The sequence below is a fragment of the Hemicordylus capensis genome, chromosome 2 (genome assembly GCF_027244095.1).
Source record: "Hemicordylus capensis ecotype Gifberg chromosome 2, rHemCap1.1.pri, whole genome shotgun sequence".
In the NCBI taxonomy this organism is placed as follows: domain Eukaryota; kingdom Metazoa; phylum Chordata; class Lepidosauria; order Squamata; family Cordylidae; genus Hemicordylus; species Hemicordylus capensis.
The window spans coordinates 208,362,858-208,389,378 of NC_069658.1; the positions used below are offsets into that span (position 1 = coordinate 208,362,858).

The 26,521-nt window shown below is 55.9% G+C and overlaps 1 protein-coding gene across 9 annotated transcripts; it reads right to left on the reverse strand.

Annotated features, from left to right (window-relative positions):
- Positions 1-326: 326 nt before the first annotated feature.
- Positions 327-24,637, reverse strand: CBARP (CACN subunit beta associated regulatory protein). 9 transcript variants are annotated; one of them, XM_053303479.1, is made up of 10 exons: positions 24,474-24,637; positions 19,451-19,520; positions 16,346-16,491; positions 15,561-15,622; positions 12,899-13,064; positions 12,159-12,336; positions 10,874-11,011; positions 10,062-10,260; positions 7,793-7,976; positions 327-4,199 (listed from the first exon to the last, which is right to left on the reverse strand). In XM_053303479.1, the coding sequence occupies exons 2-10, from the start codon at positions 19,496-19,498 to the stop codon at positions 3,077-3,079; spliced, it is 2,244 nt and encodes a 747-aa protein (XP_053159454.1). In that variant the 5' UTR covers positions 19,499-19,520; positions 24,474-24,637; the 3' UTR covers positions 327-3,076. The 9 variants fall into 9 exon arrangements, with proteins under 9 accessions (XP_053159454.1, XP_053159449.1, XP_053159453.1 ...); XM_053303474.1 differs by having other exon boundaries at positions 19,451-19,524; XM_053303478.1 differs by lacking the exon at positions 24,474-24,637 and adding an exon at positions 23,320-23,339 and having other exon boundaries at positions 19,451-19,524.
- Positions 24,638-26,521: the final 1,884 nt, after the last annotated feature.

Below are 26,521 nucleotides of genomic sequence, written 5' to 3' on the forward strand. Positions count from 1 at the left end.
AGGCCTTTGCCTGAGAACCACCCCTCCTCTTCCAGGATCTCTGCCCTCTTCTGCAGTCTTATTCCAAACAGGAAGGCACGAACAAATGGGGCCCGCAGGTCTGCCACCCCAGCTGGTCCTGCAGTCTGTGTCCCCAGCATGGGTGGCTCGGCGGTAGACTGCTTCTGCACATGGAGGTTCCACTGAGCTATCGGGGCTCACTGCCAGAACCGCAGGGCGAGATTCCTTCTCACAGTTGCAAGTGCCCTCATTAGCTTCAGCCCTATACAATTTCCTGCCCCCCCCCCCCGCTCCACTGTGACATGAAAGACAGCAGGCTTGTCAGAGCCCTTTGGCACATGGTTTTTAATAAAGTCTTTTCCAAAAGGTTTTTGTTTTTAAACTGCGGTCTCCAGCCCAGGAGGGAGATGGCTGTTTTTCTCCCCTGCTATCACTGAGCTCTCAGCAAATGCAAAAAATAGACAGCAGAGGTGTGCAATGGTCAAAAGGGGGCAGGGGGGGCAGCGCTTCCTCCACCTGGCCCCCGCCTCTCACTGTATACTTAAAATACAAAAATTTCATTCCCCAGCACCCCACAATGTAACATTTTGGAAGATGGTTTTGCAAAAGAAGGGGAGAGGGAGAGGCCCCTTTAAAGCAACCACCTCACCCACTTTCTTACATGCACATATTGAAGCATTAGAATGTTGGGGGGGGAGGAGAAAGCGATACATTCAAGTCTATTCCCCCCTCTTCACCTGACTGAGAGATAATGGTGGGGGGGAGGGCCCCACAAGTAATCGGGTATGGACAGCAGCTCCTGCCCCCCCCGCCACAATTCTGCATTTAGCTTCTATCATAGCACAATGAAACTGCTCCAAACTCTGCCATAAGGTGCAGCAAAGTCACCTGTCTGTGTATATATTTTAAAATAATTACAATAAATAATAATAAATTAAACATGACCAACCTGCTTTAGTGGTATCTGGAGGGGGGGAAATGGTCAGGTTCCCCCCCCCCCAATGCTTCTGCTTGGGAAAGGGTCAGGGGTGGTTATCTGCACACAGCTGCCTCCCGCCATGGCCCTGCCCTAGATTGAGCTAAATCACCCCACCTCTTGGAAGCTGACATGGGCATATAGGACGCTGCCTTGGGCTGAGTCAGACCATTGGTTCATCGAGCTCTGGCCCCACCCCTTCAGGGGGATATCTGACGGTGCTCACCTGCACTCTCCCATCCAAATGCAAACCAAGGCTAACCCTGCTTAGCAAAGGGGACAATTCAGGCTCTCTACCACCGCAAGTGGTGTGGTGGGGAAATGCTTGACTAACAAGCAGAAGGTTGCTGGTTCGAATCCCCGCTGGTACTATATCGAGCAGCAGCGATATAGGAAGATGCTGAAAGGCATCATCTCATACTGTGCGGGAAGAGGCAATGGCAACTCCCTTCTGTATCCTACCAAAGACACCCACAGGGCTCTGTGGGCGCCAGCAGTCGAAACGGACTTGACGGCACACTTCACCCTGGCTCTGCCTTCTAAATGCAGGCACGGTGGGATCTCTCACAAAATTATCCCCGCACCCCACAATAACACTTGCACGGCCTCAACCCCACCCCCACCAAATGGATCTCTGCTATATTGCAGGCTAGCAAAGGTTTTTTTGGGGGGGTGGGAAACACACACCTTGCTTGGGCCATGCAAAAGCCCCCACAGTCAAGCCGTTCAGCAGACCTGCCAAGCCCACATGATGCAATTTGGTACTTTCCCACCAGGCCAGATGTGCGGGGGGGGCGGGATCCAGGCCATGCGGGGTGGGAACAAGAGAGGTTATGATGTGTGTCTTTTTTTTTTGCGGATGGGGCTCCATGTCCTGCCCCTTGAAGACCCCGAGAGGGATGGGTAAGGGGAGGCACAGAATCAAGGAGCTGGGGGACGCCTACAAACGCGGGAGCCAGGGGAAACCCTCCAGAACCGAGGCACCTGGGGAAAACTGAGCTCCAATCCAGGGCAGGAATAGAGAGGTGAGGCTGTGCAGTCAAAGGGACCAGAAGCCACAGCTCCCACGGCACACCTTAATCTGGGGCTCACCCCTCCCAGAGACGGGGCTTTGCCCTCTGAATGAAGACGCGGCATCCCCCAACGCTTCCGCCACACATATTCAGACGCTGCCGATGTCTTTTCCGTGTCCAAAAGTCACTTAGAGGACCCTGGCCGATTTGGACCCAGCCACCAGGTCTTGGGAGGTCTGGTCCCATCTGGAAGGCGTGGTGCCGCCACCACCACCTCCCGCCATGAGGAACACCCCACCACCACCACCACCACCACTACTCCCAAGGACAGCAGCAGCAGCAAGGTGTGCAGGGGGAAAGACATGGTTATTGCTTGTAAAAAAAACAGAGAGAGAGAGAGTGTGTGTGTGTGTGTGAATGTGAAGGAGTCTCGATATCTGCTACAACCACCAGCTTGTCACATCTTGAGGTAAGTGTTGGGCCTCCGCTAGGTTTTTCGGGGGGGATTCCTTTCAGGAAAAAGGTCCCTTCAAACTTAACTTTCTGGCTGTGCAATTCGAAGTGCCTGCTTTGGCAAACCCGCTTCGGAGGGGCCGGAACCAGCTGGGCTCGGAACCACCCCCATCTCGGGTGCTCGCGAGAAGGGAGCAGAGGCCCCCGGGAAGGAAGCCCTTGTTCCCCTCGAATCCTCACCAGCGGGAGGCAAGCCTAGCCTGACCTTGCCGCTGTTTCCGGGGTACACTGGACCTCCATGGACAGACTCCAGCGGGCCAGTATCTCCACTCCCCCTTTCCTGGCTAAGGACAGAGGCTTCCCCCGGGAAATTCGCCCTCCCTTGACCTCCGACCACGGCAGGTGCCTCCTGGTTGGATACGGCCACCTAGAACGTGGCAGGGGTCTCCCACGCGGAACCGGGCAGATCAGGCCGGCCGATACGGAGAGGATTGGTCCCAGGTCGCCTCGCACCCTCGCGCCCCCGGAGTGCCCTGTGCCCTGGTTGGCGGGCAAGTCCCGTGGTGGCACGGCCAGTGCTGGGGAGAGAGGTGTGGCCACCTCACGTGTAGGCGGCTATGCTTCCTGGCCTCCGCTATTCCGGGCTAGGGTCAGGAGAGGCCTCTGCCACAACCGCCACGCACTCGGGACTCTCTCTCTGTTTTTTCAAGGGCCCATAGAACCTGTCTTCCAGCCCCCCTGCAATCTTGTCCATCAGGTCGGTGCCGAGGCTGCCCAACCCCAGGCACTCGCCGCCCCCCAGGCAGCTGCCGCCATAGGGGTCGGGCGCCGTCTTGGCCTCCTCGGGGGGCTCTTCCTCGATGACCTGGATCTTGTCGCTGGCTTCCGGGGGCGGCGAGGCGACTTCCTCGTCCCCGGAGCTGACGATGCGGGGCAGGGTGCTGTGGTAGCGCCCCTCCAGCGGGTAGTTGACGCTGTCGCCCCTCCGCAGCGGGGTCCGGTGCCTCTCCAGGGCGGGAGGGTAGCGGACCCCGGGGTCGCTGTACTGCTTGGTGCGCTGCCACTGCTTGCGCAGGTGGGTCCGGGAGCGGTGCTTGGCCCGCAGGGGGGACTCGTCAAACTGGGGGTCGTGGCGGACAAAAGCATTGAAGAGGGCGTCGGTCTTTTCGTCAATGCTGTAGTCCCGGCGGGGCAGGGGCTCCCGGGTGGGGAACATCTGCCCGTAGGGGGCCCACACCAGAGGGCTCTCTGGGGACTCCCCGCCTGCCGCTCCTCCCTCCTCCTCCTCCTCCTCTTCCTCCTTCTCTTCCAGTTGCTGCCCCTCAAAGCTCTCGAAGATGGTGGCCTTGCGCCCCGCACTGGTGAAGCAGTAGCGTTTCTCGGAGGCCGTCTGATCCTCACTCACACGGCCGCTCGGAGCCTCGATGGAAGCGTAGCCGCTGTCCATCTGCAGCAGCTTACGGGTCCCGGCCTCCGGCCCCACACTGGCCTGCTTGGGCCTGCCCCCCAGCTTCTCCTCGGTCCCCTCAGCCTCATCGGCCAGGGAGGAAGGGAAGCTGGGCAGGCCACCCGCCAAGGAGGAGACGCTATCGCTCCCGTCGCTGCGGACTGAGTCCCGGTCGTTCCCCTGCTCCGACGATGCGGACACCTCCAGCGAGGCCCGCAGACTCCAGATGTCATGATAGAGGGAGATGGGGGGCTGCTCTGCTGGGGGGGGCTCGGGGGAGGCGGGGCCGGGGGGCTCTGGCGATTCTAACCTGCAGTCAGAAAAAGGTGGGGGAAAGGACAGGTTGGCTTTAGGAAACGCCGCTCTCCGTCTCTCTTGCTCCTATGCAGGACGTGGAAGAAAACGTCACAGCAAACCAAGGTGAGGCCCAACAAGATATGATTCACACATGCATGGCGATTACTGAACAAGCGGGAAACGGGTTTCAGCTCCGTGGCAGTGAGTAAGGAGGTGAACTGGATTCCATCTCCAGTTCAAAACTGCCACGGCCAGGGATGGTTCCTCTGCCCGAGATCGTGGAGAACTGCTGCCAGATTAGGGGTGTGCAATTCAGATTGTTGGTGTTTCAATTCTGATCCAAATCAAAACACCTCCGATTTGTTTTTCGGTCCAAATCTGACCCATCCGAATCACCCCAGATTTGATTCGGATACGAATTAATCCGAATCCGAATTGATTTGGATTTTTAAAAACTGGGTCCCAGGGCCAAAAGAGTGGGGTGGGGTGGTAGAGCCTAATGGGTGGAGGCTACCACCCAAATTGCAGAGGGATTGGGCAAAGGGCTGATTTTTGGTGAATTGTTGAAGTTTTAGTGTCTTTGGGGCAGATTTGGGGGCATAAAGTGTGATCTGGGGCAGAAGAGTGGGGTGAGATGGTAGTGCCTAATGGGTGGAGGCTACAACCCAAATTGCAGAGGGATTTGGCAAAGCGCTGGTTTTTGGTGAATTGTTGAAGTTTACACATCTTTAAGGTTTTTCCCCATAAGGTATAATGGACGTGTATTGCTTCACGTGGGGTGGTGGCGGCCTAGAGCGGTGTGGGGTTGGTGGTAGTGCCCATGGGGGGCAAGGAAGCTACCAGAAATTTTTCAAAGGATTTGGGCAGAGGGCTGATTTTTGGTGATTTGTTGAAGTGTACGAGTCTTTAAGGTTTCCCCCCATAAGGTGTAATGGAGGTTTCAGCATCCCCATAACTGCACTTGAGGGGCGCTGGGGTGGCCCAGAGTGAGTGGCGGTGTAATGAACAGAGGGTGCCAGCCACCCCCATGGGTTGCTAACCCCAGGGGTACAGGGTTCTGTTGTTTCGGAGGTATTCTGAGTGTAGATTCTCTGGTAGCAAATGAGATTTTCAATACAAATCATGAATCCACTCTCATTTACTACCAGAGAATCTACACTGCCTTGTGGGTGGGAGTGGGGTGTAGTTGGCACTTGGCAGTTGAGAGCTGGCACTGTCAAAAAGACAGTCAAAATGAACAGAAGAAATGAAAGTGTGTCATGAATCCTCATAGGGATTCATTGAGGGGAAAGTTATTATACACCAAAGAATGCAAACACTTGAAAACGAGCGACCACACATCTTGTTCCATAACTTCATTTCTACAAGGGCTAGAGCTTAGCTTATTTTTAACTGAAAGCTGGGAATCTTGGGGGAATTATTAGGAGGGATCTGAATCTCAAATCGATTTGAATGGAATCGGGCGCGATTCGATTTGTACTCGAATCTAGCCAATGGACCACAGGGGTGATTTGTTTTGTCTCCGAATCACCCGAATCACCTAGATTCGGGTACAAATTGATTTGTACCCGAATCAATTTCCACATCCCTACGCCACTCAGAGCCATCAGTACTGGACTAGATGGTCTGACTCAGCACCTGGCAGCAGCTCGCTGTGTTTATCGGGAACACCCACCACTCAGGTGTGGAACACCCACTTTGCACTCAGAAGGCCCCAGGTTTGAGCCCCGGCACCCCAAATGAAAGGACAGCGAGGTGGCAGGCCTGGGGAACACCTGAGCCCCCTGAGAGCGGCTCTCAGTTAGGCCTGGTGGACCACGAGGCCGGAGCCCAGATGTGGCCACTTTGCATATTCCTAGCAGTGCCAAGAACCCATGGAACCGAGGAGGAGTCGGTCTGCTTGCCCATGCAGCCGGGTGCAGAGAGGAAGCCAGGGGCAGGCGGGACTCCGGTCCTCGCATTGATATACAGGTGAGACTCGGAAAATTAGAATATCGTGCAAAAGGCCATTCATTTCAGTAATGCAAATTAAAAGGTGAAACTGATATATGAGACAGACGCATTACATGCAAAGCGAGATAAGTCAAGCCTTAATTTGTTATAATTGTGATGATCATGGCGTACAGCTCATGAAAACCCCAAATCCACCATCCCAGAAAATTAGAATATTACATGGAACCAAGAAGACAAGGATTGTAGAACAGAACAATATCAGACCTCTGAAAAGTATAAGCATGCATATGTATTCAGTACTTGGTTTGGGCCCCTTTTGCAGCAATTACTGCCTCAATGCGGCGTGGCATGGATGCTATCAGCCTGTGGTACTGATGAGGTATTATGGAAGACCAGGATGCTTCATTAGCGGCCTTCAGCACTTCTGCATTGTTTGGTCTCGTGTCTCTCATCCTTCTCTCGGCAATGCCCCATAGATTCTCTATAGGGTCAGGTCAGGCGAGTGTGCTGGCCAATCAAGCACAGTACACTGTATACTTTTCAGAGGTCCGATATTGTTCTATTCTACAATCCTTGTCTTCTTGGTTCCATGTAATTTTCTAATTTTCTGGGATTGTGGATTTGGGGTTTTCATGAGCTGTACGCCATGATCATCACAATTATAACAAATTAAGGCTTGACTTATCTCTCTTTGCATGTAATGCGTCTGTCTCATATATCAGTTTCACCTTTTAATTTGCATTACTGAGATTAATGGACTTTTGCACGATATTCTAATTTTCCAAGTTTCACCTGTACATTCACTACCTCTCTCTTTAGAGTCCAATTCGTTTGCGCAGAGGATGGGAGCCAGCCAGCCCTGGGCTCCAAATCTGACTCAGTTCATTATTACTCGATTGGGTCGCGAACGGCTTCCCTCTGCACCAATTTGCACGGGTCCCCCGACCTCAGGGGGCCTCAGACGCGTTTGCTTCAGGGCCCGTTGACCAGCTCAGGGCCACCAAGGATCCCTGCAGCGTCCTCTTGGACTGCCCACCGAGACCTTGTGCTGGCCACCCAGTTTTTTGCTCCTCCAAGTTCCGCGACCCACAGGCAAAGTCTTCCGCAAGATGCAGAAACGAGGGCCCCTCGCCCAAGACCGCGCTTGCCCCCTGCAGTTTTAATCAGAGCGTGAATCGAAGAGAAACGTTTTAAAAAGAAAATCTGTCGGCTGATGAACTGGGGGCACTCCTTGTAACGGGTCAGCGGGCAAAGGGTAAGCAGCAGGTCCTTCGAACCAGAGGAGACCTGTGCAGGGGATCAGACCCCCCCCCAGCCAATACCCCACCCTCCTCCTGTCCATCCATTTACAAGGCAAAGTCTTGTGTTGCACACCCCCCCACACCTTTCTAAATTGCTCATTCATTCATTCATTCATTCATTCATTCGATTTCCATATTTACTTCCGTAAGAGCACTCTGCGCATGCTTAAGAGCCCACCGTGGAGAAACAAGAAGGGTCTGATCATTAGGACCCACTCTCTTTCCCTGCAACCCCGCCCCACCCCCCCACCCAGCGAGAGTGGCCGGAGGGCCCCCGGCCACCCTGACGGCAACGCAAGCTTCATTCCCCATCTACGCCGCGCGGGGTTCCCACTTATCTACTGAAAAATACCTGCCGAGAGATAGTGTGGGGCTGGCTGGGGCCGGCAGGAAAGGCCCCGCCACGGGACGGAAGGCCACGTCATCCGTCCGGGCGATGTACTGGATGATGTCCGTCTGGTGGGCGTCGCGGTCCTCTAGGTCCATGCTCTCGCTAGCCGCCCTCTGGCGCTGGAACTGATGGCGCTTGGGGGAACCTGGGGTGGGGCGCGGAGTTTGGCACGAGTGAGAGAGCTGGGCGGGGAAGGGAGACCTCCCACGCCCATCTTCGAGCCTCCCTGCAACAGCGCCCGGCAGCCGGCCTTCACCCAACCCCTCTCCCTCTCCCGCCACACTCGAACCAGGGGCCATCCCACGAAACCGAAGGCCGGGGAATTTAGAGCCAGCAAAAGGAAGCACTTTTGCACACAGCCCATGACTGACCTATGGAACTCTCTGCCACAGGATGTGGCGATGACCCCCAGCTTGGATGGCTTTAAATGAGGCTTAGACAAATGCGTGGAGGGCAGGACTGTCAGTGGCTACTAGCCTTGATGTCTATAGGCCACCTCCAGCTCAGGAGGCAAGATGCCTCTGAATATCAGTTGCAGGGGAGCACCAGCAGGAGAGAGGGCCTGCGTTCACACTTGTGGGCTCCCCGGAGGCCTCTGGTGGGCCACTGTGTGAAACAGGATGCTGGACTAGATGGGCCTCCTTGGACCTGATCCGGCAGGGCTGCTCTTAGGTCCTTATGCTCCAGCAAGCCAATTTCCCTCCATACCACTTTGCAGGACAATAATATTGGTTTAGGGACTCATTTACCTCTCCCTTCTTCCAAGAGGCTGAGGGGTACTGCAGACCAGTTGTCCCCACCGATTCTGCCCTCACGGCAACCCTGCGAGGTAGGTGAGGCCGTGGCTGGCCCAACGGCACGCCCAGCAGGTTTCCTAAGGATCTGAACCTAGATTCCCCGAGGCCTAGCTGGGTGCACCCCCACAGTCTCAATGGCAACGCTGGCTTACAAAATACAAGAGGACGGGTCCCTGCCTTGAGGAGCATACAGTCCAAAACCTAACAAACTGCCTTGCCTATGTTGAGAGGCAAACACTGAGAAGACATACAAGTCTAAAATAAACTTTTGACACAGGGGAGGGTGCAGAGGAAGAGGAGGGTGGTCAAGGCAGGGCTGTACAACCTGGACTACAGCTCCCATAATCTCAAGTCAGCAGTCAGGGATGATGGGAGTTGTAGTCCAACATCTGCAGGAGAAACAAAGTTCGGCATCCCTGAATCAGAGGTGCATGGCCTTCGCTGCCACAGAGTAAGGGGACTAGGGGACCGTGCTCTCCGAAGAGGTGATTGAGGAGAACTGAGAGCCAGCATAGTGTAGTGGTGAGAGTGTTGGACTAGGACCAGGAAGGCCCGAGTTCGAGTCCCCATTCAGTCATGAAACTCACTGGGTGACTCTGGGCCAGTCATGTCTCTCTCAGCCTAACCTACCTCACAGGGTTGTTGTGAGGATAAAAATAACCATGTGCACCCCTCTGAGCTCCTCAGAAGAAGAGTGGGATACAAGTGTAAATATATATATATATTTATTTAAAATTTAAAATAAATAAATAGACAGAAATATTTAAATTAATTAAAATATGTTAAGTTAAATAAGGGAGTTCCAGGCGCAAGGGGCAGCAGGGGGGAAAGGGGCGGAATCATTTAAAGGGAACTGGAGATCTGTGGGGCCTTTGAACAGGGGTTCAGAGGACAGCAAGGGAGCATCTGCAGCCCTTTAAAAGCAGGGGGAGACCCACGAGGAGCTAGGAGGGGATTCCTGGCATAGGGGGCAGCAGGGAAAATGGAAGGAGTCATTTGAGGGAGAAGCAGATATACGGGAGGGCATTCCAGGCTGCAAAGGGGGCAGAGTCGTTTAAGGGAGCAGGAGATCTAGGGGGCTCTGGGAGGGGGTCCCAGGCACAAGGGGGCAGCAAGGGAGGAAGGGCAGAGTCATCTAAAGGGAACTGGAGATGCATGAGGGGGGGGCTTTGAATGGGGGTCCCAGGCACAAGGGGGCAGCAAGGGGGAAGAGAAGCTGTTTGGAAAGAGTGTGGGAGACACGAGCCCCTAGGAGGGGATTCCAGGCATAGGGGGGCAGCAAGACAAACAGGGCAGAGTCGTTTAAGGGAGCAGGAGATCTGGGGGGGTTGTGGGGGGGGTGTTCCAGGCCTGAGGGGCAGCAAGGGGGGAGGAGTGGGAGGGAGGGAGGGAGCAGGAGACCTGCAGGAGGGAGGGAGGGAGGGAGGGCCCACCTCGCGTGTCCAGGCTGGAGGCCCTCTGGCTGGTCTCCAGCTTCCACTTCTTGATCCGGAAGTAGGGGCTGGCGCTCTCCAGGCTGGCGTGGCGTCGCAAGCGGGTGAAGAAGTGGAGGACGGTGCCCGGGGCGGGCGGCGGGGCAGCTTCCCCAGTGCCCGGCCCGGCCCCCTTGGGACTCCTGGCTGAGCCGTCGGGCTGAGGGGCGGGAGGGAGGAGAGCGGGTCACGGGAGCCCCCCCAGCACGGCACGGCACAGCGCCCTTGAACGGCCCCCGAGGAGGGCACGAGGCCTCTCTGCAGCCCCCGCCCAGGGAGCCCAGCTGAACAGTGCCCCCCCATGCCCGCCCCCCCCCCCACACGGGTGCTGGACACTCACTGCAAGAAGCAAGCGGCGCCGTCCTTGGCGTCCCAGCGGGCACTTGGTGGCCGTTCCTAAAGTCTCCCCGCCAGCCGCAAGGGGACCTGGGGGGCCCACCCAGCCACCCGCTCCCCGGGGAAGCCGCAGGAAGACGGGACCCCCGAGACAGAAGGCCAGGAGCTGGCCGCTGAGGGCAGGGGCAGAGCAGGCCGGGCAGAAGCCCCCTTGCCGAGCAGGGCCTGCCCTGGTCTGCGCTTGAAGGGGCCGCATCTCCAGGGAGGGCTGGGAGGGGCTCTGGCCGAAACCTTGGAGAGACGCTGCCGGTCAGGGTTGACAACCCTGAGCTGGGCGGGCCAAGGGCCTGACTCGGGGGAAGCCAGCTCCCTCCGCCCATGCATCGTGCTTGCGATGGAGAAGGTGTACGGGGGCGCCCTGGGCCATTTCCACGTACCGGGACGCCCTCGCCGGAGTCCGAGGCGGCGGCTGGACCGGGCTCCACCGTGGAGTTGTAGGTGTCCCCCGGCAGGGCTGAGCTGGGACACAAACCGTGGCTGTTGAGCGCGGTCTGGGGCAGGGTGGCTCCTGGGGGCTGCAGGGCCGTGAAAAAAAGAGGGGAGGCAGGAAGGAAGATGAACAGCAGCCCAGAGGAGAGAGCAACTCCACACCCCAACAGCACCCAGGGGAGAGGGAATGGAGGGGGGACCATCTCTTCTGCCACACCAGCGGAGGCCGTCGCCAGCTTCTGAGCTTCACAGAAGCCTGTGGTCAGAGTTCTGCGGATCCTGGATACTTGCCTACAACAACCTAAGCTGTCCGGTTAGAAAACAATCATGCACGATATGCTTATTTTACCGCGTGCAATTGCTGGATATTGCAGAAGCCTGTGGGTCAGAATGGAGGGTTACACAAAAGCTTGCATCCTTTGGAATAAGCACGTTCTGCATTAGTATTCATGCGCGGCTTGCTTATTGTCAGGCAGGCAAGCTTTCGCAGGACGCATCCCCACTAAAGAGGTCTGCAAAACGCAAAAGCATGCATATTTCATAAGATGTATATGCATAATCTGCATCATGGCCACTAGCTTGGATGGCTTTAAAAAGGGGCTTAGACAAATTCAAGGAGGACAGATCGACCGATGGCTACTAGTCGGAGGGCTACAGGCCGCCTCCAGCTTCAGAGGCAGGAGGCCTCTCAATCCCAGTTGCAGGGGAACAACCGCAGGAGGGAGGGCATGCCCCTTTCAACTCCTGCCTGTGGCTTCCAGCAGCATCTGGTGGGCCACTGTGTGAAACAGGATGCTGGACTAGACGGGCCTCCTTGGGCCTGATCCAGCAGGGCTGTGCTTACGCTCACTCTCAAGGATGCAGGCTTTTGCGCCTCACAGCACTCCTCCTTCTGACCAGGGCATTCTGCAGAACTCAAAACCTTGCACACACCTCCTGCAGTCCAAGCAGTCTCAGACGCAGCAAATCATGTTGGTGCCAGAACCACGCATAAGGCAGAGAGCCCTTTCCCGAGGGCTAAGCAAGCTAGGCCCCTGCCCTGAGGAACTTACAGGTTAAGCGTCGATGAGAGGGAGGCAGAGGGGAGGGGAGGAAACGTAGAGCCCGGTGAGGGTGCTGAGACGTGGTACAGTCCTGTACATCTCTGGCACCCCTGGAGCGGCTGGGCCTTCCTTCCTTCCCTCCCTGCGCTGCCCCTGCCCACATAACCTGTCAGGCGTGCAGAGGATTCACCTGGAAGATGGCGAGGCCAGGCTTGGCGGGTGGCCGGCGGGGCGTCATGGCGATGCTGTTCTCGTTGGATTCGCACTCGTGTATCGTGACGATTTTGAGGGCAGCAGAGGGAGGCAGAGGGAGGTGGCTGAGGCGGGCGTTCTTCAAGTGGTGGAAGTCCCCTTCCGTCAGGGTGTACCTGGCCGAAGAGAGCAGGAAGGCATGAGAACATCAGAAGAGCCCTGCTGGATCAGGCCCAAGGAGGCCCATCTAGTCCGCCCTCCTGTTTCACAAGTGGCACACCAGATGCCGCTGGAAGCCTACAGGGAGGAGGTGAAAGGGGCCTGCCCTCCCTCCTGCTGCTGTGACTCCCCTGCAACTGGGACTCAGAGGCATCCTGCCTTTGAGGCTGGTGGTGGCCCACAGCCCTCCGACTAGTAGCCGTTGATACTCTCCTCCACGAAGTGATCCAAACCCCCCTTAAAGCCATCCAGGTTGTTGGCTGTCACCACATCTTGTGGCAGAGAATTCCACAAGTCGAAGGCATCAAGCACCCACAAAAGGAGCTCCGCCCCCAAGCCAAGAACATCCCCACAGGCACCCTGCCCACTGGCTTGGCACCCTTCCCCACCAAGAAACTGTGCCCGTCTAAAATGACTGGTCTAGGGTGAGGGGGCAGCATTTCCCCACGGCAGCAGGCTTGGCTTCGGGGAAGACCAAAGGCCTTCCTGCGACAAGTTCTGAAGGGATTTTGCACCCACCTCCTCCCCTTCTCCTGGGTCTTCTTGCTCTGCTCGAAGAGCGCGGCCTCGTTGAAGGAGACCCTCCGCCCCGTGGCGCTTCCCGACGACAGGAAACGTTCGCTCTCCGCATCGCGGTAGCTGGAGCTGGACATGCAGTCGGGGTCATCCACCTTGATGGTGATCTCTAGGGAGGCAAGGCCAACAGCGCGTCAGCAAGCCCACCCCCTCACGTCCACTCCAAAGGAGTTCATCCAAATGTCATCACTGGGGCCCTCTTCTAAGGTTGCAGTCAAAGATTTGGAACTCACTGCTACCCCAAAATGGGAGTCATTTTTTAATCTTCTGTGCCTATTTCTTCCCTATCCAACTTGCTCCTGCATCTTCTCCATCCTCCCTGGTTTGCTCTCCTCCTTCTCTTGCTTCTTCTCCATCTTCCCCGATTCGCTCTCCATCTTCCTCCTGCTTCCTTCTCCATCCTCCCTGGTTCGCTCTCCTCCCTTCCTCCTGCTTCCTTCTCCATCCTCCCCGGTTCGCTCTCCTCCCTTCCTCCTGCTTCCTTCTCCATCCTCCCCGGTTCGCTCTCCTCCCTTCCTCCTGCTTCCTTCTCCATCCTCCCCGGTTCGCCCTCCTCCCTTCCTCCTGCTTCTTCTCCATCTTTCCCAGTTCTCTCTCCTCCCTTCCTCCTGCTTCTTCTCCATCCTCCCCAGTTCGCTCTCCTCCCTTCCTCCTGCTTCTTCTCCATCCTCCCCGGTTTGCTCTCCTCCCTTCCTCCTGCTTCTTCTCCATCTTTCCCAGTTCTCTCTCCTCCCTTCCTCCTGCTTCTTCTCCATCCTCCCCGGTTTGCTCTCCTCCCTTCCTCCTGCTTCTTCTCCATCTTCCCCAGTTCTCTCTCCTCCCTTCCTCCTGCTTCCTTCTCCATCCTCCCCAGTTCGCTCTCCTCCCTTCCTCCTGCTTCTTCTCCATCCTCCCCAGTTTGCTCTCCTTCCTTCCTCCTGCTTCTTCTCCATCTTTCCCAGTTCTCTCTCCTCCCTTCCTCCTGCTTCTTCTCCATCCTCCCCAGTTCGCTCTCCTCCCTTCCTCCTGCTTCTTCTCCATCCTCCCCGGTTTGCTCTCCTCCCTTCCTCCTGCTTCCTTCTCCATCCTCCCCAGTTCGCTCTCCTCCCTTCCTCCTGCTTCTTCTCCATCCTCCCCGGTTTGCTCTCCTCCCTTCCTCCTGCTTCTTCTCCATCCTTCCCAGTTCGCTCTCCTCCCTTCCTCCTGCTTCTTCTCCATCCTCCCCGGTTTGCTCTCCTCCCTTCCTCCTGCTTCTTCTCCATCTTCCCCGGTTCTCTCTCCTCCCTTCCTCCTGCTTCTTCTCCATCTTCCCCGGTTCTCTCTCCTCCCTTCCTCCTGCTTCTTCTCCATCCTCCCCGGTTCGCTCTCCTCCCTTCCTCCTGCTTCCTTCTCCATCTTTCTCTCACTCTTTTCCCACCAGTTCACTTTCCTCCTGATACTCCTTCTCATTCCCCAGTTGCTTCCATCTTCCTCCCACTACCTCCTCCATCTTTCTCTCGTCACTCTCCCCCTGCTTCCTTCTCTCTCTGCTTTCTCCTTCTCCCTCTTTCTTCCACTCCTTCTCGCCCCCACTTTCTCCTCCATCTTTCTCCAATTGCTATTCTTCTCCCACCTCTTCTTCTGCTCCCTCCCACTCCTTCTGTCTCTCCTTCCTGCTTTTTCCTCTACCTTTCCCCTGCTAACTGAGCAAAGAGGCACCTTTTTAAAGTGGTGATTCTCTTCTATTTAGCAGGAGGGGGGCAACTGGCCCTATCCGCCCCCAGCACAGTATCCTTCTAGTGGCTGTTGCTGCTGTCCACCTTATGTTTCTTTTTAGATTGTGAGCCCTTTGGGGACAGAGGGCCATCTTTATTTATTTTTATTCCTCTATGTAAACTGCTTTGGGAACTTTTGCTGAAAAGCAGTACATTAATATTCACTGTCGTCGTCCTCTTCCGCCAATTGATCTCCCTCTCCTTCTCCCGCTTCTCCCCACTCCCACCTCTATCTTTCCCCAATGGCTCTCCTGCTCTTTCTCCTCCTCCTGTTCCTGCTTTTATCCCCCACCACCTTCTCTTGCTCTGCCAAGTTATCTGGAAGAAGATGGCGATAAAAGCTATCTGGACTCCAAGATGTAGCCATCAGCACCCGCACACAGATGAGCCTAGCAGGGAGAGGCTACCCCTTTCCGAGTGGGTTGGACAGATGCGGAAATTCTGTGAGGAAGGGGGCGGCGTAAGAGACCAGGGGACCATTGCCGAAGACCCAGGATACCCACTTTAGCACACCTGCGTGTTGGGAAGTTATTTCCCGGTAAGCTCTCTGAGCCCGCAATTGCCCGGAAGCCTGCACGCTTTGTGCACCCCCATGAGTAGAAGGGACTAGCAACTTACTTTTTAAACGAAATCCAAACTTTCCGCCAGAGGTCTGGGCCGTCCCCAAGGGGGCCAGGCCCTCACCCATCCCCTGCGGCTTTGGCGCGCGGCGGCTTCTGGCGGAGAGACAAGCCAGGCGGTCTCTCCACAAGGGGCTGAGAGGTAGGCGAGATGCAGGAGGGGAGAACCCAGTTTCCACGGTGATGCCTCCTAGCAACAGAGTCCCGACAGCAAAGCTTTTCATGAAAGGGATGCTGGAAGGAAAGCCTCACCTTGAGCGGGCTGCAAGTCGTCCAGGTAGGTAGTGTTGGTTTTCTCTGGGTCATCGCTGGCTCTGAAGGCAGGGAGGAAAAAGGGGAAACGAAACGCCACAAGATCAACAGAGATCGCCAGGAGTTCGCCCAAAACAGCCTGCACAGGTGGTGGTCTTAATTCAGCAAGCCCACCAGGGAGCGACCGCCACCAGTCGGGTACATCGCTCGCCTGGTTTGGTGCACACTCGCGGCCTAACTGCAGCACGACTCCAGATCCCATGTAGGCCCAGGATCCAGCGCTTGCCAAGGATGCTGCCAAATGGAGTCCGACCCTTGGCCCATCCAGCTCGGCACTGTCTACACTGACTGGCAGCAGCTCTCTGCAGCCTCAGATGGGACCTTTCCCAACCCAACCTGGAGACAGCAGGAATGGAACCTGGGGCTTCCCACCCCTCTCGCTAAAATAATATCGGAACCGGGCTCCTTCTGGGCCCATTACCTGGGTGTAATATTCTCTACTCTGACTGGCAGCAGCTCTGCAGGGCAGAGATCTTTCCCAGGTCTACCTGGAGATGCTGCCAAGGACTGAACCTTAAGCGATTCTGCCCCTGAACTACAGATTCAGCCCCCAAGTTCTCCTTCCTGCATGTCGGGAGGCTGCAGAGTTAGAGCTATCTGCCGTAAACTACCTACACTCAGCCAGTGAGAGACTCCCAAACGGCAACCATCCTTGGCGCTGGGCCCTCTCCTGCCCCACCCCACCCTTGGCACCGCCCGCCCCAGCCTGGAATGTCAACCGTTACCTGGAATGCCGACGGTCCGTCTCACAGCAGCGCCGGCAGATGATTAGGATGCCAAAAAGAAGCACCACAGTGCCCCCGATGAAGACGGAGAGAAGGACCAGGAGCAGGATATACCCATCCTGGGTGCTCACCTCACCAGGTACTGCCTGTAAGGAAGGCAAGAGGAGGACTCAGAAGTGGGGCGCGTAGCTTCCCTTCACAGGAACCACACCATTTGACCGGATGCTGTGGGTGACACTTCTCCCCTGAAACAGCCGGAATGTTTGCAAACATTCCGTGCCCTCACAGCAGCTGGCTTGGAAGCCTTTTGAGGCAGAGACCCATCTGCAGCCTTTGTGCCTACAGGCAGCGCTATTCATCATTAATCATCATTCATGATAACCTCTTTCCCCGACAGAGTCTTTCTGCCTCAATGACAAAAGCCAGCGTGGTGTAGTGGCTAGAGTGCTGGACTAGGACCGGGGAGACCTGAGTTCAAATCCCCGTTCAGCCTTGAAACTAGCTGGGTGACTCTGGGCCAGTCACTTCTCTCTCAGCCTAGCCTACTTCACAGGGTTGTTGTGAGGAGAAACCTAAGTATGTAGTACACCGCTCTGGGCTCCTGGGAGGAAGAGCGGGATATGAAATGTAAAAATAAAATAAAAATAAAAAGGAGCTGTTTTATTTCCCTTCCCAGAAACTGAGCGACCAGTCAGAAGGGCGAGTCAGAATGTTTGTGAACAGTCCGTGACGTCACGGCAGCCCAGTCAGTGGCTGTGAAGGGTCCCATGGGGGCCAGGGACAGCTGGTTTTTTCCCTATTTGTTTTTTTAAGGTGCGCATATCCACAGAAGTTACGAGCTGAACGGACCCGTCTCCCACTCCTGCAAGGTGGAATCAACACCTTCCAGGTGTCAACATGCCATGACAGGAATTCACCTGCAGCCGTGCTCAGAGAAGGTGGGCTCTGAACCTGTTGCATTTCTACCCGTCCAGACTGCCAAGCTAGGCTTGACATTGTGTAAACACAGCCAGGGTTTTGGGGAACTGGGCGGTGGGAACATCTTGCCAGGGCAAGCCCCCAATTGCTGGCGTTTCGGCCAATCCACCTGCCCCAATCCATGTTTCTCCCCTCCCTGTTTACACTGTTCAGTGATGCAAGAAAAAGACTGCAGATTGCATCGTTCAAGGAACACAGGAATATAGGAAGCTGCCCTTTACGGAGTCAGACCCTTGGTCCATCTTGCTCAGGACTGTCTACCCAGACTGGCAGCAGCTTCTCCAAGGTTGCAGGCAGGAGTCTCTCTCTCAGCCCTATCGAATCTTGGAGATTCATTTATTATTTATCTATTTACATTTTATATCCCGCTCTTCCTCCAAGGAGCCCAGAGCAGTGTACTACGTACTTAAGTTTTCTCCTCACAACAACCCTGTGAAGTAGGTTAGGTGGAGAGAGAAGTGACTGGCCCAGAGTCACCCAGCAAGTCTCATGGCTAGAAGACAGCTGGTCTTGTGGTCGCAAGCATGACTTGTCCCCCTAGCTAAGCAGGGTCCGCCCTGGTTGCATCTGAATGGGAGACTAGAAGTGTGAGCACCGGGAGATATTCCCCTCTTAGGGGATGGAGCCGCTCTGGGAAGAGCAGAAGGTTTCAAGTTCCCTTGCTGGCAGCATCTCCACAATAGGGCTGAGAGAGACTCCTGCCTGCAACCTTGGAGAAGCCGCTGCCAGTCTGTGAAGACAATACTGAGCTAGATAGACCAATGGTCTGACTCAACATATGGCAGTTTCCTATGTTCCTATGGCTGAATGGGGATTTGAACTCGGGTCTCCCCGGTCCTAGTCCAGCACTCTAACCACTACACCACTGCCAGGGAGGGAACTTGGAACCTAGATGCTCTCCCCAGAGCGGCTCCATCCCCTAAGGGGAATATCTTACAGTGCCCACACATGCAGTCTCCCCTTCAAATACAAACCAGGATGGACCCTGCTTAGCAAAGAGGACAAGTCATGCTTGCTCCCACAAGACCAGCTCTCCTCCCACACCGTTAAGAGGAAGGAGCATTGGGGAGGAATCTGGCAGAGTACGAGACTGAAACCAACGCACATGGGGAACCGACCGACAAAGGGATCAGTGAAAGGGATCCCAGCTGCAGAAAGCCAGCCAGCTCAGCACTTCTGCAGGGAGAATCATCAGGGCAAGTTGTGTGGGTGGAGGGAAGGTGGTTAATGTCCCCGAACCAGAAGTGGCCTCTTGCCTGTATCGTTCTGTCTTTCCCAGGCCTAACGAGTGGGCTGGGAGGTCACCCTTGAAAGGTCTTCCTTCCTCCCACACCTGTGTGCCACCATCACACAGTGGGCAGCCGAAGGACACCCTGCGCATGCTGAGAGCACCAATGGCTCTGATCAGGGTACAGAAACCCACCCACCGCCTTCTCACCATGCCGTGATAAAACCACGTGTAAGGGATCAGGCCCTCAGGGATGGAACCCGAATGACCATTCATTCATTCATTCATTCATTCATTCGATTTCTACACCGCCCCTTCCAGAAAGGGCTCGGGGCGGTTTACACAGAGCAATAATAAATCAACCAGAGGGCTCCCCGTCCCCAAAGGGCTGACCATCTAAAAAGGAACACAAGACAGGCACCAGCAAGAGTCACTGGAGGGATGCTGTGCTGGGGGGTCCCGAACAGATGCGCCGTCGTTCAGTAGAGGAGAGGAAATGGGTCCCTTCTGAGAGTAGATGCTCCTCCCCAGATGCTGGAGGGAACCTTCTTCCCGGTGGATGGCAGAAGCAGAGCGCCTCTGTGCCAGAATCCGGACCGAGACGGGTCGTTCTCACGGGGACAGGAGCTGGTTCCCCCCAAAGGCCAGCACCCACCCTTCTACGCGTGGCCAACACGTGGATCTGTCTCACGTCTTCTCACGCCGAGAACTCATCCACCCACCCCGACGTGGGCCTTCTGGGCCGCTCTGTGGAGCCCGGCCCCGGTGGAAGGGAAGTTGGACAGGGCAGAATACCGGGGGCGGGGGGCGGGCGAGGGATATTAACGGGGCGGGGGCAGGATTACGCCAAGGACTGCCCCATCTCCACCCCCCCCGGCCCCCCGGGGCCACACACTCACCGTCACGCCTTCCGTGGTGTTCTCCCATGAACTCCAATCATTGCTCATGGTCTGCTGCCCTCGGAGATGCCTTCCTGGAACCCAGCCGCAAGAGAAATTTCGGAGGGGGAGAGAGAGAGAGAAGGGAGAGGAAGGTGAGACACAAGACACAGACATATAAAGGTCTCTGTATCGGTGCCTATCGATCCAAACGGGCAGCGGGAGAGCGGGCGTGGGGTGGCCGTGTGGCTTCTGCTGCCCGCCTCTCCGCCCCGCCTCCCTGCCCCTGGCTCTCCATCCCGCCTTCTGCGGGGTTCCCAGGTCCGGCCAAGAAGAGGAAGGCGCCTGTCATGCCTCACGAGGAGGAGGCCGGGTGCGCTGCTGCTTCGGCCGCTCCATCGCCTCCCGGCTCCGGTTCGAGAGCAGCCCTCGGCTCTCCCGCTTCCCCTCAAGATCCGAGGCGGGAGGAGGATGGCAGAGGCACCTGGCAGCATCCTCCTGCTGGGGGGCTGCGGCCGCCTCTTCCCTCGGCCCCTTGCCCAGAGTCAGGCGGCGGCCTTCCTCCTCCTCCTCCTCCTCCTCCTCCTCCTCTCTCCAGGAGCCCGAGGAGGCCCGGCTGCAGCAGTGCCCTGGCGGTGTGGCCGCTTCTCCTCCACCGCCCCCCCCCCGAGAGGGGAGCAGCCCTGCCCTTCCCCATCGGCTGCCGCTCGCTGCCAGGGGGGCCCCCCCGCCCCCACCCCACCCCACATGCAGGAGGATGGAAATTACATCTGCTTGATCCAAAAGAAGGCGAAGGAGGAGGAGGAGGAGAAGAAGCAGCCACCAGCAGCAGCCGCCAGCAGCAAACGCCTGAGCAGGCTCCGGAGCCCACACAGGCGATGAGTCACAGCCAGCGACCAGCAGAGAGAGGAACCAGAGGGGCTTCTCCTGCAGAGCGGCGGAGAGGGGCCTGCAGCCGGGGCCCCGGAGGAGGAGGAGGAGGAGGAGGCCTCCCTCAGCAAGGCGATGTCTGGGGGGGGCCATCCTCAGGGTACCCCCCCCTTACCTTCTGTGCCGACAGTTTCCAGGAGGCTGCCTGCAGAGGCCACGGCTTGGCTGCAAGGAAACTGGGGTGGGGCCTGAGGGCTTGAGGAAGGGACCCCCAAGCCTGCCCCGCTCCTGTGGCAAGGATTGATCCTGACCCCTCCACCTGTCAGGTACGTGTTAAAGCCGCGTTTCCCCTGCATGCGCGACACCCCTCTTGGCCCCCGCCTCCATCTCCTCTGTGCTCCCACGTGTCGATTTCTAGACTGTAAGCTCCTCGAGGGCAGGGACCTGTCCTCCCATTCTTTGCAAAGCACCCGAGTACAGGGGTGATGTAAGAAATACTACCAACCACAATGACAATGATAACATGGATAAGAACACATAACAAGGTGGTTAATAGCCAGAACAAGTGAACAGACTGAAAATCAAGCAGGATGTGTGCCAGGGCTGAGCATCACCGTCGGCAAAGAAAGAAGGATTCTGAGCACGTGCAAAGTGAGAATTTCCCCCATGCTTTGAAGCATTGTAACTGGTTGAGAAAGAGGGCTTCTGAGCATGTGCAAAGTGAAATCTTTCCCCATGCAACTTTGCATTGTGATTAGTGAAGGAACAGGGCCTCTGAGCATGTGCAAAGTGAAATCTCCTCATGCTACTGAGCCATCACAGAGAGACTGTACCAAAACAAAAAGAAAAAAGGGACAAGCCCTGGGCTTCAGGTGAGACAAGAAAGGGCCCCTTTAACCTCTCTCAGGTTGATTTGGTTTTTAAAAGAAGTTAAGCTAAAGAAGGAAGGGAAAATAAAGGGCACAGCCCATTTTTGCCTGCAGTGAGACGGACCGAAATAGATGCAGCCAAGGATGATCAGTGGGGCTCCTGAGGGCCCATCCATCTTGCTTTTACCCAGTAGCTATTGAAGGCCCCCCCGGAGGGCACCTGCCAGAGCTGGATGTGTAAAGCTAAGCTGGTCCTAGTTTGGTCAGCCCCTGGATGGGGGCCATAAACAGTACAAGGAGGTGGTAGAGTCCTGCAGTGCCAGAAAGGACTGTACCAATGCAGGGAGGGCACCCGTTCTCCTCCATGCACAGGAGCAGTCTACCTTTCCACCGGGAATGGCTGAGACTGACATGAGGAAGGGGCTTAGGGGAGCAGAACAAGGAGGGATGAGGAGGAAGATCTTCCCCGCAAGCGGAAAGCTAGCAAAACCATGTGGAGGGGGGGATCCCTAGGCCCACCCCCTGCTGGCCTGCAGGGGACTGCAGGTGGAGGGAGGAGTGGTCAGAGTTGGACTGGCCCACACCAAGCCATGGAACTCGCTAGGTCATGCTCTCTCAGCCTAACCTACCTGGCAGGGTTGTTGTGAGGATGAGCAGGGGAGGGGGAGCAGTCTGCCCTTCTCTTGGAAGAGAACGTGGCTCTGCACGTACTGAAGAGGCATCCCGTTCCCTGGAGGCTTGGGCTCAAAATAACCTCTGCTGCGATCAGTGTAAGCCTGGGAGATGTTTTTAAACGCCTTCCGGGAACTTCTGAACCAGGGCAACTCCCTGCCACCAGATCCATCGCAGGTGGGGAAGAGAGAAGGACGTCACTCAACCACTACCCCACAGCCACTGCCATTTCCCCAGATAATCACAGAAGAATTTCATCACCATGGTGACACTGAAGCAGGAACTCAGCGGCTGTTGTTTATGCCTGCTGAGAAGAAACAGGATTCTAACACTGCAGCAGATCCCAGGAGCCATTTAGATCTCGAGGGGGGAGGCAGCAGGATAGAGAATGCAGAAAATCTCCAGGCAAAGCAAGGCTGCCCTGATGAAGAAGGCACCAAATATACCCACCCCTGCGCTCGGTCTCCGGCTGAGGACAGCCGGGCGCCCCTGGGGAAAACTCACCAAATGGGCATCCCTGAGCCAGCCGTACACATGTGCATCCAGGTCCCCTGCCCCCGCCCTCCCTGACAGAATCTGAGGTAGACTACTTTTGAACGTGGAGGCATTCTTTATAGCTTTCCACGTGCCTCGATGGACCCGTCCTCTGTGAATCTGATTCTCTCAAACATAAGAAAAGCCCTGTTGGATCCAGCCCAAGGCTTATCTAGTCTCGCATCCTGTTTCCCATGTGGCCCACCAGAGGCCTGGGAAGCCCACAGAGAAGTGATGAAGGCAATGCCCCTCTCTCACTGCTGACCCCCTGAAACGGATATTCAGAGGTAGCCTTCCCTGCTCCATGGGGGTTCGATTTAGCAAAAAAACGAAGAAGAACCAAAGGCCCAACAGTGGCCAGCCAACCAGATGCCTCTGGGAAACCCACAAGGAGGGCATGAGTCCCCCCCCCCGCCCTTCAGCGCCTCTGCTTCTGAACATGGAGGCTCCATTTGTAGCTGTTACAGGTGACAGCTGTTGAGTAACATCTCCGTTATGGATGCCGCATCTTTTAAAGGGGTCTGTCTTGGCGGCTGGGAATTTGGGGAGAAGGGGAAGCCTGTTGCCAGCAAGAAATAAGCTCTGCAACATTGATGGCCAGGGCTGCTTGGATGCAAGCCCGGCCTGGGGCCCTGCAAGCTGCCCCCCCCCCGCCCGTCCCCTTTCCCGTGCATGCCCAGTGAAGACCCCCCCCCGCCCGGAACCGCATTTCTCCGTTTGCAAGAGGAGGCAGAGCGGCCAGATCCGGTGCTGCCGCGCTCGCTTTGGCGACCGGGTTTTTGCAGCCGCGTGTGCTCCATCTCTGGAGAAGAGGGTGGGTGGGTGGGGTGAGGTGAGGTGGTGGGGAGGGAGGGAGGGAGGGGGCGAGGCAGGTCCTTGCTGGAAGCCCCAGCAGCTGCCCCGAGGATGGAGGGGGGCCACCCCGAAGACGAAAGCCTCGCAAACCTTAGCCGGCATCACTGCCGCCCCGCACATGCCCATTTGCTCCTCCGTTGCCCCCGACGCTTTGCAGCGCTGCTAATGGGTTTGCGCTACCCCGCGCAGAAGCGAGCAAAGCCAAGCCGAGGGAGGGAAAAAAAGATGGCTAGGGGGCTTTGAGAGAGAGAGAGAGAGAGAGAGAGAGAGAGAGAGATTTTCTGATGGCCTCCGTGTGCATGCAATGTGTCTCCCCCTGCCCAGGCCAGTGGAGAAAAGAGGGCTCCCTTTCCTGGCCAGGCGGCAGGAGCGTTGCTGCGGCGGCTTCAAAGAAACGCGTGGACCCCAAACCGGAGCCCGTTCCGCAAAGCCTCCCGATTCCCAGCCCCGGAATGGAAGAGGCAGCCGCACACCCACCCACCGCGGCCAGCTCTCCTGCTGCATCCCCACCAGGGGTAACACCCCCCCCCCCCGCCTTAGCAAATCCGCCCCCCCGCCCCGCGCCAGGCTCACAGTTCCCAAGCCAGATGAAGACGCGGGAGGGGTGTGTGTGTGTGTGTGTGATGAGAGGATGGAAAGAGAAGGCATTGCATGCCAGGAAGGAGCAGGGAAAAGGTGAGACTAGACGTCCAAGGAAGAGAGAAAAGCTCTCTCGCTCTCTCTCTCTCTCTCTCTGTGTGCATGCATGTATATATTATATGCTCCGTGTATATACACACACGCATTTTTAGATCTATGTATCCAGAGAGAGAGAGAGAGAGAGAGAGCAGTCCAAAGCACACTTCCTAGCGAGTAAGCTCGATGGAGCTCAGTAGGGTTTCCTTCTGAGTAAGCATGCTTACAATCGCCCTGCATGGACCGGGGCGGGGGAAGAGGAGCTCGCCTGGCCTTCCCTCTGTTTAACTCTGAATTTTTAAAATATATTAATAAGTGGGATGGACGGGGAGCGGGCGGGGGGGGGGGAGAGAACAAAATGACAGATGGTCTCTCTGTGCAGGGCGGCGGCGGGCAGGCAGGCAGAAGGCACTACGTTTCACCTCGACTCCTGCCAAGCTCACATCTGCAAGGAGCAGACCTGAGGATCCGTTTCATTTCTTTCCCCCACTGGAGCAGGGCAGGAATGGGAGGGAGGCGAGATCCAGGAAGGAGAAGGAGAAGGAGAAGGAGAAGCGAGAGATACTCACCTAGCTGGAGTTTACGCGCTCCATAGGCAAAGGGAAAAACGCTCCGGAGGTTGTGGAAGCAGTTTTTCTGGGGGAGTCCCCTTCCGGCTCTTGGCACCTTAATTTTGATTTAAAAGGACCGAGGATTTATGAATGAAAAGGGACCCACCCACCTCGGCGCGCGGAGGGGAGCCACGTGACCGCGTGTTCATACAACAGCAAGGCGGGGGGGTGGGAGGGAAGAGCGGGGGCGGGTGTCATTCACTGAGGATGGGAGGCGGCCGCTGATTGGAGGAGCCCGGGAGGGCTCTTCGTGCAGGGGGAGGAGGGAAGGGTTATGTAAAACAAATATATGCATATTTATTCTTTAGGGGGGGGATATCTCTGGGGAGGGAGAGCGGCTGAACAGGCTCCTTGGAAGCAGAGATGTGGTGGTGGGTGGCTGGAGAACATGAGAGCCTAAGGAGAGCCCTGCCGCCGGATCAGGCCCAAGGAGGCCCATCCAGCCCAGCAGCCTGTTTCCCCACAATGGCCCACCAGATGCCCCTGGGCAGCAAAAGAGGTGTGTGCAGCAGGGCCCCTCTCCTGCTGCTGCAACTGGGACTGGGACTGAGAGGCATCCTTCCTCTGAGGCTAGAGGGGGCCCACAGCCAGCAGACTGGGGGCCATTGATGGGCCTGCCCTCCAGAAATCTGTCCAAGCACCTCTTACAGCTATCAGGACTGCTGCTGGGCACCAGGGTCTCCTCGAACAGGGATTCCCAGATGTGCTCGACTACAATCCCCAGAATCCCCAGCTGCAATGGCTTTTGCTTGGAGATTAAGAAAATAGGAACAGCCCTGCTGGATCAGGCCCGAGGAGGCCCATCTCGTCCAGCATCCCGTTTCACACAGTGGCCCACCAGACGCCTCTGTGAAGCCCACAGGCAAGAGGTGTGTGCCTGCCCTCTCTCCTGCTGTGACTCCCCTGCAACTGGTATTTAGAGGCGTCCGGCCTTTGAGGCGGGAGGTGGCCTGTAGCCCTCCGACTAGTAGCCGTTGATAGACCTCTCCTCCATGAAGTTCTCCAAACCCCTTTTAAACCCATCCAGGTTGTTGGCTGTCACCACATCTTGTGGCAGAGAATTCCACAAGTGGATGATGCGTTGTGTGAAAAAGGACTTCCGTTTGCTGGTCCTAGATTTCCCGGCAATCCATTTCATGGGATGACCCCTGGCTCTAGTGTTATGGGAGAGGGAGAAGAGTTTCTCTCTGTCCACGTTCTCCACCCAATGCATGATTTTATAGACCTCTATCATGTCTCCCCTCAGTCGTCTTTTTTCTAAACCTTTCTCAGTCGTCTTTTTTCTAATTAAGGTCATATGAGGAGGTTCGTCTCCAGTTACCACCAGCTTGTCTCTCTCTCTCTTTTTTGCATATACTTTTTATTCAATTTTCACAACATCAAAAGACAAACACAAATAGTACAAACACACACAATGAGGACTTCCATCTCATCCTTGGAACAAGTGTTGTTAATAACCAGAATCTTGCCTATAGGCTAAACATTCTCTCCCCAGTAATTCATATAACGAATTGTTATCAACACATCTGCATTTGGCCCAAAACATCTATTCTCATATGCGTTTTATGTCTATCTAAAAAGTAAATATACTCCCTTGCATCGAAGTTTTGATTCTCCATATGCCATGTAAACCAAAGTGCTCAGCCATATTGAAAGAAAACTCTTGGTGATTTCCCATCATTTCCCCTCAAATCTGTTGTATCTCTATCAGCCTACGTTGAGACAATTCCATTAAAGTCTCCCATTAATATAATCTGTTGCCTATCTATCTCTGTTAATTGCTTTTCCAATTTTCTATAGAATTCTGCTTTTGCCTCATTGGGGGCATATATGCCCAGTACTATGTACTTTGGATCTCTAACCTTTATTTCTACCACCAATACTCTTCCATGATCATCTTTATATAACAATTTTGGCTCTAAAAGTTCTTTTGTATAAGAGACTACGCCCCTTTTTTTCTTAATAGCTAGGGTTTCAAATTGCTAACCTAGTGCTTTATTTTGTAA